At 41.1% G+C, this 15534-nt stretch overlaps 1 protein-coding gene across 9 annotated transcripts in view; it reads right to left on the minus strand.

Moving 5' to 3' along the window:
* Positions 1–15534, minus strand: part of fbxw2 (F-box and WD repeat domain containing 2) — a 59027-nt gene that overhangs the window by 39474 nt on the left and 4019 nt on the right. For 3 of the 9 annotated variants that reach the window (XM_088355538.1, XM_088355539.1, XM_088355534.1), the window contains exon 2: positions 4868–5162. The exons of 1 other annotated variant lie outside the window; for it this stretch is intronic. In XM_088355538.1, coding sequence (XP_088211664.1) covers positions 4868–5134 — 267 coding nt within the window. In that variant the 5' untranslated portion in view covers positions 5135–5162. Of the gene's footprint in view, positions 1–4867; positions 5163–5236; positions 5258–10935; positions 11073–15534 lie in introns of those variants that run through there. 5 more of the 9 variants (XM_088355537.1, XM_088355536.1, XM_088355535.1 and 2 more) reach the window with 5 other exon arrangements.

Genomic DNA, 15534 nt, shown 5'->3' on the forward strand with positions numbered 1-15534 from the left:
TTGCTACTTTTTCCCACTTAGAAATCATGGAGTTGTCTGAAATTTTCATCGTAGGCGCATGTCCACTGTGTGAGAGAAAAAAAAAATAAAAAAATCCAGAAATCACAATGCATGATTTTTTAACAATTTATTTGAGTGATACAGCTGCACATAAGTATTTGAACACCTGTGTATCATCTACAATTCTGACCCTGAAAGACCGTTTAGTCCGCCCATTAGAAGTCCACCAGCACTCCATGTATCATCCTGAATCAGATACACCTGTTTGAGGTCATCAGCTGCATAAAAGACACATATCCACCCCATACAATCAGTAAGACTTTAACTTGTAATATGGCAAAGACGAATCTCAGTGGAGCCCAATGCAAGGTATCACCTTGTGGGATCACAATGATTCGAAGAAAGGTAAGGAATCATCCCGGAACTACACGACAGGAATTGGTCAATGAACTGAAAAGAGCTGGGACCTCCATTTTTGAAATCATGCATGGCACGAAAGGTTCCCTGCTTAAACCAGCACATGTCAAGGCTGTCTTAAGTTTGCATATGACCATTTCGATGATACAGAGGAGTCATGGGAGAATGTTTTGTGGTCAGATGAGACCAAAATAGAACTTTTTGATCATAATTCCACAAAGTGTGTTAGTAGGAAGAAGAATAAAGAGTACAATCCGAGAACACCATCCCTACTTTGAAGCATGGGGGTGGTAGCATCATCACTCGTGACTGATTTAGAGAAGATCTGTGTGAAGGAGTGTGCCAAGTCCCCTCCTGCAGTGTGTGCAAACCTGGTGAAAGACTACAGGAAACGTTTGACCTCTGTAGTAGCAAAAAAGGCTACTGAACCAAATATTAACATTCATTTTCTCAGGTATTCAAATATTTATTTGCAGCAATATCACACAAATAAAGAGTTAGAAAATCATGCATTGTGATGTCTGGATTTTTCTTCTTAGTTTCTCCCTCAAAATGGACATGCACCTACAAAGAAAATGCAAGACGCCTCCATGATTTCTAAGTGGGAGAAATACCAAAATAGCAGGGTGGTCAAGTACTTATCTTCTTCACTGTATACCAGCATTTAAGCAGTATTTACCACCAATGTTTCCTGTAAGCTTCTATGGGTCTGCTAAATCACAAAAGGCTTCTGAGCAGCCAAATCATTTTCAAAATTCCAAAAATTCAGTTACATTCCGCTGGCTTTCCGACCACACTGGTTAGTTTTTGAATTTTTAATTAATTGGCTAGTGTTTTATTGTAAATTTGCACGGTGCACAAACACATCAGTTGTTGTTTTTTAAAACGACTATATCATGAGAATTTCGTTTTAATAAAGTATATTTTGTTACATAATACAAAGATCATGTGGATTTATTTAGTTGGTTGCAAAATACTGAACTGTATTTAATCACACAAAATGTGTACTTTTTGTGCTGTTTTTTCTTTATTACATTTTAACCATTTTTCTTTAATTGTGTATTCTTTTGTTTCTTTTTTCCTAGCATATGACTTTGTTTTGTTTGCCTTTTTTCTTATGTTACTTCCTTCTCTTTTTTCCTAGCCGTTTTATTTTTTCAGTTTTTTTCATCTTTTTCCAGCTTTTGATTATTTTTCTCTCTCTCAGTCCTTTTCCTTGCTTTTCTCTTCTTTCCATTTTCATTTGTGTCCATTTTGCTTTTTTTGCCAAATCAATCCATTATCTTCCACTTATCTGGGGTTGGGTCGTGGGGGCAGCAGCCTCAACAAGGAAGCCCAGACCTCCTTATCCCCAGCCAATTCTTCCAGCTCATCCGACAGGATCCCGAAGCGTTCCCAGGCCAGCCTAGAGACATATCTCCAGCGTGTCTAGGGTCATTCCTGGGGCCTCCTGCCCGTGGGACATTCCTGGAACACCTCCCAAGAGAAGCACCCAGGAGGCGTCCTTATCAGATTATTGAGCCACCTCAACTGGGTCCTCTTAATGCGGAGGAGCAGTTGCTCTACAGAGTCCCTCCCGGATGACTGAGCTTCTAACCTTATCTCCAAGGGAAAACCTAGCCACCCTTCGGAGGAAACTAATTTCAGCCGGGATAGTGTTTTTTCGGTCAAAACCTACAGTTCATGACCATAGGTGAGGGTAGGAACGTAGATCAACTGGCAAATCGAGAGCTTTGCCTTACGGCCCAACTCCCTCCTCACCACAACGTTCCAGTACAGGGTCCACATGACAGCAGACGGTGCACCAACCTGTCTGTCAATCTCCCATTCCCTCCTACCCTCACTCGTGAACAAGACTCCAAGATATTTGAACTCCTCCACTTGGATCTCATCTCCAACCCGGAAGGAGCATGCCACCCTTTTCTGGCTGAGTACCATGGTCTCGGACTTGGAGGTGCTGATCTTCATCCTGGCCGCTTCACCGTCGGTTGCGAAACGCTCCAGTGAGAGTTGAGGATCATGGCCTCAGGAAGCCAACAGCACCAGATCATCTACAAAAAGCAAAGATGCAATGCTGAGGCCCCTCCAAACTGGACCTGTTCCCCACCAAGGCTATGCCAAGAAATTCTGTATATAAATGTTATATACAGAATTGGTGACAAAGGGCAGCCCTCGGCAGAGTCCAGTTCCCACTGGAAACGAATTTGACTTACTACCGGCAATGCGGACCAGACTCTAGCAATAGGCATACAGAGACAGCCCGGATAAGACGGTGCCTCCTTAATACTGAGGCAACCCAGACCGCTATCTTACCCCACCATTGGATTCAACTCACCACCAGGTGGTGATCAGTTGACAGCTTCGCCCCTCTCCTCACCCGTGTGCCCATATCTTGCGGACGCAGGTCAGATGAAACGACTACAAAGTCGATCATAGACTTACGGGCTAGGGTGTCCTTGTGCCAAGTGCACATATGGACACCCTTATCTAAATGGTCTGCATTCATATATGAATCCTTAGGTCTAAACATGGTGTTCCTTATGGACAAACCATGATGGGCACAGTAGTCGAATAACAATACACCACTCAGGTTTAGGTCGGGGGGGTGTTCTTCCCAATCATGCCCCTCCAGGTCTCCCTGTCATTAACCACATAAGTGTTGAAGTCTCCCATCAGTACCAGGAAGTCCCCAGGGGGGCGCTCTCAAGCACACATTCCAAGGGTTCCAAGAAGGGTAGGTACTCTTAACTACTATTTGGTGCATAAGCACAAACAACAGCCAGGACTCTTCCCCCAACCCTAAAGCGGATAGAGCCGACCCTCTCGACAACCGGGGTGAACCCCAACGTACAGGCGCTGAGCCGTGGCGCAACTAATATGCCCACACCGGCTCTGTGCCTCTCAGAACGGGCAATTCCAGAGTGGAAGAAAGTCCAACCCATCTCGAGAGAACTAGTACCAGAGCCCAAGCTGTGTTTGGAGCTGAGTCAGATTATATCTAGTCGGAACTGCTCAACCTCACACACCAACTCGGGTTCCTTCCCCACCAGAGAGGTAACATTCCATGCCCCAAAAGCCAGTTTTTGTAGCCGGGAATCGGCGAACCAAGGACCCCTCCTTTTTCTGTGACCCAGCTCTCCCTGCACCCGACCCCTTTGGCCTCTCCCACAGGTGGTGAGCCCATGGGAATGAGGAACCCATGTCCTCCCTTCCGGCCGTGCCTGGCCAGACCCTGTGAGCAAAGGTGCGGCCATCAGGCGCTCGCCAGCGGACCCAATCCCCAAGGCCTAGCTCCAGAGGGGCGCCCCGGTAACTCACGTCCAGGCAGGGAAAACGTGGACCCGAATTTGTGTTGTGTCTCGGAGTCTTTTGATCTGCGTTTTGTCCGGCCCCTCACCTAGAAACTGTTTGTCATGGGTGACCCTACCAGGGGCTTAAAGCCCCCTGACAACATAGCTCCTACAATCATTGGGACACACAAACTCCTCCACCAAGGTAAGGTAGCAGATCATGGAGGAGTAATTATGAATAATTATATGTTGTATATATTGTAATCTTTTAACATAAAGAAGTATTGATGCAGCTATTACTGACAGTGTAGGCCACCTAAACAAGTGACAAACCGAATGAAAAGGAAATGATTTAAAAAGTAAATAGTTCTTTCTTTTTACAGGAACCAGATATTTTGAGGCATTGTCACACTCGTTCTCTACTTAGAACTTAACTGTTCTGTCTTTCAATGTTTTCATGTAAAATAATTCCTTTTTGGTCAAGTTGTGTCTTTTTAGCACTATCAAGCGGTGCCTTTAAGTCACTGACACCAAGTGCGTTTTGGAAAACAGAAAGTTCGGCTTTACGTATGCAAAGGACCGGTAGCACGCCATTTAGTACCATCTTTGAAGGTTGCAAATCACCGGTTTGACTTACTTGTGTGTAAGAACTTTACTGTTTTTTTGGGGATTCATTTTTGCTGTTCACAATGAAAAAATAGCGGTAGCGGTGACGTTTGTCATACAGTATGCTAATTATCCACCAACATGGAGATCCTCAAAATAGTGTCTTGGACGCATGTTGGTTTTGTATGTTTAGGAGACACCAGATGTACATTTTGTAATATATTTTTTTCTGTATTTTCAGTTTTACCCTTTTGAAAGTCATTAAACCTGCTAGACACAGCTACCTGCACAAAGTGTGAGAAAGGTTTTGGTCACAGCCATGGTAGCAAAGACATCACATAAACTGACCTGGACATCTTGAAATGTCAACTGCTTTCCCTCACAGATATGGTGATTCATGTACATACTGAAACAACTAGATGCCATGGAGGAAATGTTACTCCTGTGCTATTGGCCCTTCTACATTTAAATGTGTAAAATAGTCATGTGAAATGTATTTTACTTTTCCATAATTGCCAATTTCATGTATTCTGTATCGTAGCTGCAATATTTACTTTATTCCACTGCTTGCAGACAAGACAGCAAGTGAGTAAAGTCTGTGGGTCTAACCAGCGCAGCAAATAGAAAGCCAGCTCCAGTGGCAGGAGTCGCAAAAAATCACGTTTGAGCAATGCCTCCAAGCCATTAGACAAATGACGCAGCTGGGCAGCACCACTTAGGCATATGATGTGGTCCAAAGACTGGTTGCGCTGCTGGTCATTTAGTGTCAGGAAAGTGGTAGAGACGGACTCCAGCCATTTTTGAAAATCTGTCCTCTCCATGAGTCTTCACTAGAGCAGCCAGCAACACCTATAAGAACAGAATGGGGCAGGCATAAGTATTTTAGTTTATTCAGTACTTCTGAATAATTCACTGTCACCCACCCTTTTGGAAGAAGAAATCCTCTTGCGCCCATTTAAAAAAAATGATCACATAATATTAGTGGGGACCAATCAATGATTTCTCGATATTGGTGGTTAAACGTCACATCAATCCATGCCAAATCCACGCCTTTTGGCACAATTTCGCAGAAAAATAAACCTCCAAGTGTCCTATCAGTGTGAATGGGTTGGAATGTCGAAGTGACAGCTTAATTTATTTGGGTTCGTGCGGTTAGCTGCCAACATTTTTAACATAGCAAGCACACCGGTCTTTGCTCGTTTCCCCTACACTTTATCAAACTCCCTTCTATTAAACCCTCCTCTTAGCTTTCGATGGGGAGACTTATGTTACTCTTTTTAACCCATCTCTCTTAGCCTGTCTCAGCATCCATTACACATATTTTATTTCATGGGGTCACTCGAGAGTCTGCTACACTTCATACTTAACACATTCTCTGTGCTCAATAAAGTACAGGTACATGGAGGCTGCATGTAAACAAAACACTTTGCCAATCAGAACTCTAATGCTTCCTAGTGTAGTGGAGGTGTAATTGCATTTAATACTGGGAATGTCAAAGACAAAACATTTCCTGAAGTCAAATGAGAGCTAGCAGACGTTTAACAAGCACGGGCCCCATGAACAAATCTTTTCACGAGTGAGTCAGCTAGCAAGGCTCTACCCGTGCATCCCTGCAAGCAGCCCCCACTGAGAGAATATCCAGTACAGGTGGGAAGATTGTGACCTTTTACAGAGCAGCATTAAAGCCTGATACGGTGGACTGATAAATATATCTGGCCCGTAACTTTTAAAGAAATGGCAGTTTTGTGCATTTATTTGTAACATTTGTGAAACTGAACTTTTCTTTAGTCCATTTATTTGGTTAACATCGTCAGACACACAAAGACTTAATGCAAAAATGCTTTAAAAGGTTGCTGAGTGTAAATAAAAATGAGTTTGTGTAATTGGATTGTTTAATGAGTAAGGATTGCAGGTCTACATCAAATTATGTGCAATGTTTTGTGTTTTGATGACCTCACTTTGTTAACTTTGTTTTATGTTTCTCATTTGTGAAATGCTGTGTAGTAATTTGTCACCATGCATCTTTGTTATGACATTTGAGATTGGTACAGGCAGAAACTGGTTTTATCAACTTTCACTCAGGGACAAAAATATTTTAATTTTTGTCATATCGCCCAGGCCTAGGGAATTACAGTTGAAATTATTGACTTTTATCAAACATTTTATTTATTCATTTCGGCAGAAACTATATGACGATAATTATTGATATTGTCTTATCGCCAGAGCCTACGCTGGACTATTTTGGCTCGAAAAATAACAAGGAGAAAAGAATAACAAGTATAAAGCTAAAAGCCGTATTGAAACTAAATTGTATTTAGTCCATAAACTTGAATTTTAATTCAAATGGTTAAATTAATTAAATTAATTGTTACCATGAAGCTGTAAATAAATCAAATCATGTAAAATAGGATTTGAACATCACATGGAAATAATAAACCTGAAAGCAATTGGTGAAAATCAAGTATTTAGTGTACTGGCGTAAGAGTAATTTGAATGCCCATGGGTTTTTTTAACGGTGATTTCTTGTTTCACCATTAACAAGTGTTTACTGTTGCAATTCGTCTGTTTTGTTTTCATTTAGACATTCAGTAAGTATCTACCTCCCTTGTTACCTCGATGCATCTGGAAAGTCTAAGTTAGACGTGTGAATGGCTAAGCGGAGAGATGGGGCGGGGCAAGAGAGATATTTTGGATTGCCTGTGTGTGAGTGAGAGCAGTGGGGATTCTGAGTGAATGTCACCATTGTTCATTGTGTCTAAGCTGACGACAGGAACTGTATAAAAAGTCGGGACAAATGGGGACTAGACACACTTCGTCATGCTGCATTCTGTCCTTGCCCTCAAAATTCAAAGACCTTCGCACCTGATACTCAATAGAGATGAGTGTAAGACCAGAATGTTGGTCTTGGGATATAGTTGATTGGATATTTTGTTTTAATTAACTTTTGGCAATTAGGAACTTCTCTCCCCAGAAGCTACCGTAACGGGTATAGTAGGCGGAGGGCAAAACTCAGGTTGCCAAACAAATCCAGCAGGTCTTCCTTGTAGATGTAATTAAGCATCTCTCTTGGAGAGGATACGTCATCTGGAAATGCATAGTACGCAGCGCTGACCTTCAGATATAACTCGTCAGCATCCAAGTCATTCATATTTTTCTCCAATGCTCTACATGTCTGCCTAAGTGTGACTTCTCCCCGTGCTTAAGTGGCTTTCCTCCGGGCACTCCGGTTTCCTCCCACATTACAAAAATATGCATTTCAGGTGAATTGGCCGGTCCAAATTGTCCCTAGGTGTGAATGAACGAGTGAGTTGTCTGTCCCCGTGTGCTCTGTGATTGGCTGGCAACCAGTTCAGGGTCTCCCCTGCCCACTGCCCGATGATTGCTGGGATGGGCTCCAGCACCCCCACGACCCTACTGAGGATAAGCGGTGCAGCTGATGAGATGAGATAAATATCCTCTTTTGAGAAAATAAAACTGTAAAGGTCAGAAACATTCTCCAGCTTGTTAAAACGATCATTGAGGCAGGTGAGGGCAGTGTCAATAAGGGGCAGAAAGAATTGTCTCGAAGTTTTCTTTAGGGGGAAGACCGAGTTCCTTCCCTCACATGTGAATTTGTAGGGTAGATTAAACTATAAATGTGTGTCTTTTTATCTTATCAATTCACATTTGCTGAGGGTGATGTGACCTTATATTCAACCCATAAGAACAATGTATAGTCTCACTGCACTTCTGCTGATGAAACCCAAAGTCCCGAACATATCCTGCTGTCTTCAATGATTGATTGTCCAGTTAAGTTTCCTCAGGATGGCACAACAGGATCCCGCCATCTGTGCTTGAGTTTAATTGAGCTGGGTAGTTCTCAAACAGATATATCCTGATAAAATTGTCTGAGAGAAGCTGTCTTCCTTTCAAGTCATATCCCGTTTTGCCCTCTGTGAGAATGTCACTATTGTACATTGTGTTTAAGCTCACGATTCAGCTTCATGGATGATTACTAAGTTAAGTTTCAAATCAAATCCTATTTCACACTCTGCGTGAATGACATCATTGTTCATTGTGTCTAAGCTCCCGACTGGAACTGTATAAAAAGTTGGGGACTAGACACAATTCGGCAGGCTGCATTCTGTCCATGTCCTTCTTGCAAGAAGCTAAACAAGTGTCACTCCGATCCAAACTGTCTTTTCATTTCACATGTGGGCGGACTGAACCAAACTAATAGCGGTTTAGATCCGACAAAATTACCTCATAGCGTTTCTTGTTCTTTTAGCTGGAAAGATCCTCTCAATTTCAAGTGCCTCAGCTATTTATCCTGTGTTGTGTTTTCGTCTTGGATGCAAGATGCCCCTTTTCTCTGAAGTTTTCCAAAAACTCTCAGACAGAGGTGGTTTCATTTTTTAGCCTTTCCAGAGAATCACTATGGTGAAACCAGCTAGCTAATTCGGTTTATTTGGTACAATTTGCTGATGAACTTCCTCATCACAGGAGGAAAGTCTCCAGTATAGTGGAGGTAGATGCTGGATAACTGTCATCAGCTGGCAAAGATGGAACATCATTGCCTTCGGTTTCTTTAGGCACTAATGTAAGAAACTTCAGCAATGATCCTAAAAGAAATGTATATAGAAGTAAAATTGGCTATGAATAGTAAATAGGCTATATTAGTTTCATCCATTATATGGGTTTAATATTTCCACATTTTGTAACAATTCTTGAAAAAGACAGTTAAATGTTTATTGTAGACTAAACCACTTAAAGTTTACACAAATTATTTGATGCTACAGAATCTGCACAGGTTGATGATTTTTTGACAGATGCACAGCTTGAAATGCACTTGCAGCTGTAAAATGGCAAATACAGACTAGCGGCCTCACTGTCACAGACTTGCTGATGACAGCTTTCACCTTCCCAAACAACTAATAACGTGCCACATTTAAAAACAATAATTACATTTTCTGTTTCGACTATTAATGGTTGAAAATGGCAATCATAAAGCCACAACATTCTGCGTAATCTTGTATTACGATTAATGGGCTTTTTTTTAAAAAAAAATTTTTAATTAAATGAACTATTGTATTGTAGACTACTTAATAATATAGCAATAGCTTTTGACAACTGACTAAAGTATGGTCATTCTATTGCTAGCCTGAGTAAAACTAGACTAGCACCATTTGCACAACATCATTTATTATCAACATTAGGGGAAACATACTATTGATCTCTTTGAATTATTTTAATGCGACTGGCTTAGCACAATCTTGCTTTCCTCTCTCCTCTTCTCCACTTCTTTTTTTTCTTTCTTTTGTCATTCTCAGAAAGAGTTTCTTTTCATAATGAAGGTTTCAAAATTAAATTTTTAATTCTTCACGCAACTCTCGTCTTAATAAACTGGTGAGGAAGGCGGGCTCCGTTGTGGGCTCAGAGCTGGACATCCTGACAACTGTAGCTGAGAAACGGGCACTGAACAACCTGCGGTCAATCATGGACAATTTATTACATTCACTACACATTATCATCTCCAAACAGATCAGCTTCAGCGACAGACTGCTGTTACAGTCTTGCTCCATTGACAGACTGAGATCATTTCTCCCTCATGCTATGAGGGTCTTTAACACAACAAGGGGGAGTAAAAGCCCACATTAAACCCCAACCCCACATTTGCATATTACCCAATTTTTATTACAGCGTCTATTTTTCGGAACACTATTTAAATGCTCTTTATTAACACATTATATTGGGTATTTTTGTATTCTATATCCTTGTTTTATTTTTGACACAAGGATACTGCTGGAAGTGTGAATTTCCCTACGGGGATGAAAAAAGTATCTATCGATATATGTATCTTATCTTTCAACTTCTCCAACTGCAAGGCAAATTTGGACTCTTTCGCCACATACTGGGGGCCCCAAGCAACTGTCTGGTTTGCCTGGTGAAAAAAATTCCCTCTGAGTGAGAGAGACTGCATCTAAGAATTACAGAGAACAGCCAAGTGGTCGTGTTGTGTTGTTTTTTTGGTTTGTGCTTCTTGCATACAGTGACCAGTTGGCAAATGAGGACACCTGGTGCTAAAGTGTCAGATTTCTTTCTGATGTTCCCTCCAAGTTGTTTGGGTCTTAGGCAGACACAAAAAGCCTTTTACAGATGCGAGTGTTTTCAAAGAGGGCACGACTGATATAACAGAAGCATTACTTGATGCTGAACAAAAAGATGAGCTCTATGACGAAATAAAGCAAATACCCCTTTCAAACAACACATCCACAAGACACAGTGAAATACTAGTAGAAGATTACTGTCCCAGCTTGAAGAAGCTATATGTAAGGCACCATTTGTAGGCTTGGCTGTGGATGAATCGACTGATGTGTCTCACAATGTTCAGCTTTTGGTTGACATAAGATTCTTAAACAGGGATAAAAATGAGTTCTGTGAAGACCTCTTGGGTGTGACTTCTCTGCAGACTACTACCAGAGGAGAAGATATTTACCTGGCATTTAACGAAATGTTAATAAAGAGAAGAAAAGAGTCAAAACAAGTCGTATCCATAACTACTGATGGAGCCCCTCGCATGATGGGGAGACAAAAGGGGGCTTTGGTTAGGATGAAAAAAGACAAAGCTGAGCTGATCTCTTACCACTGCATTATTCATCAGGCTGGCCTTTCCTCGTCACTGATGTGAAAGCATTCTCAAATGATATCGCACATCACTTCAAGTGGCCAAATGCTGGCCCCCTCCAGATGCAAATGGTTAAGCTCCAGGCAGATGTCGCCCTGAAAGAGCAGTTTGGAAGAACTGACTCTGCCACCTTCTGGCTCCAGATGATATCTGAGACAACTTTCCCAGATCTTAAAAAAAAGTGGCCCTGTTCATCTTGACCATGTACGGCTCCACATACAGCTGTGAGGCAGCATTCTCTACAATGAACATGATAAAAACAAACTATTGTTCCAAGCTCACTGATCAGCATCTGCACATGTGCACGAGAATTGCATTGACCTCGTGTTCCAGCCCAGATTTAAAATGTTGTCAAGGCAAGCTAAAGCTCAATTTTCACACTGAAAAAAAACTGGCTGAGGGTGGAAGGAAAATCATTTGTAGCCCAAAAGAAACATTTAAATGTGTGGAGAATGTTTTGTTGAATAGAATATTAACATTATTCAGTCAAAAGGAAACTGAAGCTGCTATTTTTTAAGCACTTTGTTTCTAAATCAATAGTTAAGTCCTTTTTATTTAAACTGGAGCCATATAATGGAAGCCCATGTTTCAATGTCAATACATTTCTTTGGAACTATTTTAAGATCATCTGTAGCCCAAGAGGAACATTTAAGATGTTTTGGGAATGATTTGTTGAAGAGAATATTACCATTATTCAGTCAAAAGGTAATTGAAGCTACTATATTTTTTCTAAAGCGTTTTCTTTGTTTTTGAACACACAATTTAATCATTTTTATTCAGACTGCAGCCATATGATGTAAGCCCATGTTTCAATGTCAATAAATTTATTTGAAACTATTATATATAACCTGTATTGTGTTTTTCCCCCCTTCATTTATTCATTTTTTCAGGTATAAGTCATACCGCAAATTCAAATATGTTCCGGACCTCAGCTTGAGGATATTTACAATTGCATAATTGCATTAGATTTTGTTAATACCTAGTGGGTGTACAGTCTAGGGTGGTACGGGGGCATGCTACCCGATAAGACAATTTGTCCATTCTAAATTGAGCACATTGTGTGCATTATTAGAGAAAAATCAAGAAGCTAGATCTATGATGAATGTTTGCCATGGCAGTGGTGCCCATAAAATTTTTTGAGACCCTGGTGTTGTGGACAGTCTAGAGCAGGGGTCAGCAACCTATGACACGCGTGCAGCAGTGGCACGCGAGGGGTTAACCAGTGGCACGCGACGGCACGGCAAAATGATAATGATTTTTTTTAAAAAGCGCATTTACCTGAAATTTAGACATTTTCAGTTGCACGCCGTGTTGTTTAGAGACTTTATGGTCGCGCCCTTCTTCCTCTGTCTGTGAGCGTGTGTCTGCGCGGCGCCACCGAGAGGACGACAGAGCCGTGTTTTAACCCAGCCAACAAAACACAGGCGTGCAATAAACGAATGAATCATGACTCCTCCAGCGAAAAGCGTGGGCAAATGACTGGGCCTTAGTGCAAAAAAATGATCGTGCTGTTTGTGGATGATGCCTCAAGAGCGTTGTACCACGCACATCAAGTGTTAAACGTCAATACGTAACGAATCATGAGCATGAATTCAAGGACGAGTCTGAAAAGGCGGAGACATTAAAACGCGGGGTGTTCAGGGACGGCAAACAAACCCAGGCCCTGAAAAACATTGTCACTGCTAAAAACGCCATTGCTCACTGCGTAGAAAGCACGGAAAATCTTTTAAATCGAATATATTAAAGAAGCTTTCTTGTCAAGCTCAGAGGTTTTGTTTGGTGGCTTGCCTAACAAATAGGCAATCAAAAACAAGAATAAAACACATCCCCATGTCAGCCAGAAGTGTTGAATGTCAAGAGGAGGGGCTGGTATGTGTGCGTGTGTGTTTCAATTTGAATTTTCTGCAACAAGATTTCATTGGTGAATGTTATGGTAGCTGTCCATATCACTTGTATTGCGATTATAGATCATTGTTGATGAAGAATGGTTGATTTCTGTGGTCATAAGTTGAAGTCATGGATGTGTACAGGCCTTTCCATGTGTTGCTCACATTCATTTTTTAGTTTATTGATGAACAACAATAGTGCTATATAAATAGGCGAGTTATACGATTTCAATGTCTATCCATGTTGTATATGTTGTGCGAGTCGTTAATCTTGGTGTGGCATCTTGAAATTTGGAAGGGCACTCAACACCGAAAAGGTTGCTGACCCCTGGTCTAGAGGGTGTTGGAGGTATGCTCCTTGAAAAGACAGGATTTGGTAAAAATCTATATTTAAATGCTTCAACCTTTAGCATTTTAGAGAAAAATTAAAAAGCTAAATTTATGATGAATGCGTCCCCTTGCAGTTTTTCCTATATTTTATTTTTAGATGCTGGTGGGTGTACAGTCCTGGGGGAGTTTGGGGGCACTCTGCCCAAGACGACGATTTTATACTTTTTAAATTCAAACATCGATCTAGTGCAATTTTAGAGCAAAACAAAACGCTAGATCTATGATGAATGTGTGCCTTTGTAAAAGTTTGAATCATAAATACATTATTCATGAAAGGCAATGACAGCAAATACGTCACACTCAGAAGGCATGGTAGACAGGAGTTTAATGCAAAAAATAGGTACCCTGTTTATGAATTACAAGACAGGCTATTTGGAATGAAAAAAAGGATTAATGAAATCAATTTGCTTAAAAATTAAATGCTTGATTAAAGATAAAATTAGATAGTGTACTACTGTAACCGCGGTGTACCTGTCCCACCAATGATCCACATTCACTCTGGACTGGATGATGAGGTTTTTATAACAGTTTCTGCAGATGAAATGCGTCACAACATGAGCTTCTCTGCTGGCTTTGATCTCTTTGATCTCGTTGGTAGCTCGTTCTGTAGACTGCCCAAAGCATATCAAAGAGCTTTCTTTTCAATTTACATAAAATATATTTTAGAATATAACAATACATTTTTACATCCATTTTAACAAGATACTTTTAACTATAGATCATATAGTGGTTTTTTAACATTTACAATTAATTCAACATATTTTTCTTTAGTCTGAATTTTAACCAACATCATGCTTTTTATATACATGAGAAAATAGAAATGATAACAATGATGAGTATAAAAACTGATACAATTTACTTGCAGATGAAATGCATCACAACATTAGCTTCTCTGCTGGCTTTGATCTCTATAAGGGGAATTAACATTTTAGCACAATAGAAACAAAACGAAAATAAATCCAAACAGCTTGACAACATCAATCACATTACAGTGCACGTTGAGAGATTTGTCAGCGGTGGTTATGTTTAAAATTAACTTTTTTTGTGGAGCACCAAAAGATGTGTCCTACCGTTGTCAGCTGGCTCTGTAGACTGCCAACAAAACCCAGCCTTCCGGTCACATATCAAAAGCCAAAAAAAAACCCTACCCCCTACCAGCAAGTGGCACTGTTGGGCTCATCATTGCAGGACACTTACCAAAAACTATACAAATATTTCACCAGGAATTTCAATAAAACAAAAGTTATTATTATACCCGTTACATACACCTCCCTGAAATTCTGCTAAATATGAGAGTGCTACACTAAACAGAAAAAAAAAATCACATGCAAAAGTGCAAATACTGATAAAAAAAAGATAAGGGATCCTCCCAAACACTAGGTAGAACGGTGCAAACCCCGTTGTCTCATGCTCTGTGCAGTTGTAGCAGAAGGTGAGCTGTTGCAGCATTTGTGGCTACTTTGCTTTGGGCTGAGGGGGGAGGGTTTTGATCATATGTCCCAATGTTCGGTTAAATCGTTCTGCGATACTATATCCCATGGGATGGTACGGAGTCGTATGGGATTTCTGCACCCCAGCCATTTCTAGAAGCTCTTTGATCAGTTTGCTCTCAAAATTGGCTCCCTGATCAGAGTGGATACGCGGAGAGAAACCATAGACAAGAAAGAAATCCTGCCACAGACAGCGAGCAACTTGTTTGGTGGTTTGATTCCTGCAAGGGAAGGTGTGCGCCATCTTGGAGAAATGATCAGTTACGACCAGGACATCAACAGACTTGTTCTCTTGCTGAACAGTCCAAAAGTCTATACAGACCAACTCCATAGGCTCAGAGGTGACTATGTTCTTGAGTGGTGCACAGTTGTGTGGTTCCGGTGTTTTGTTCTACTATATAACGCTGACAGGATTTAACATAGTTCACAACATCCCGTTCCATGCCATTCCAGAAGAATCGTTGCCTCACCAGAGACAAAGTACGGTCCTGGCCTTGGTGACCTGCTGAGTCATGTAAACCGTAGAGGACTTTCTGTTTCAATGAGTAAGGCACCACAAACTGGAAGATCTTCTTGGCCATGCGAGAATCTTTCCTTATTTTGTAGAGCATGCCATTCTGTATGGTGAGTCTGCTCCAATGCTTCAGTAGTTTCATCACACTAGGCGACTAGACAGCTCTCTAACGCTTGGTTGGTCTCTTGTGTCTATGCACAAAGTACATGGGTCTGCTTATTGCGTTCTCGTGTTCTTGTAGACCAACAAGCTGACTCTGTGGGAGTGCCGTTGACTC

The sequence above is a fragment of the Urocampus carinirostris genome, chromosome 16 (assembly GCF_059441175.1).
Source record: "Urocampus carinirostris isolate Australia breed hairy pipefish chromosome 16, RoL_Ucar_1.0, whole genome shotgun sequence".
In the NCBI taxonomy this organism is placed as follows: Eukaryota; Metazoa; Chordata; class Actinopteri; order Syngnathiformes; family Syngnathidae; genus Urocampus; species Urocampus carinirostris.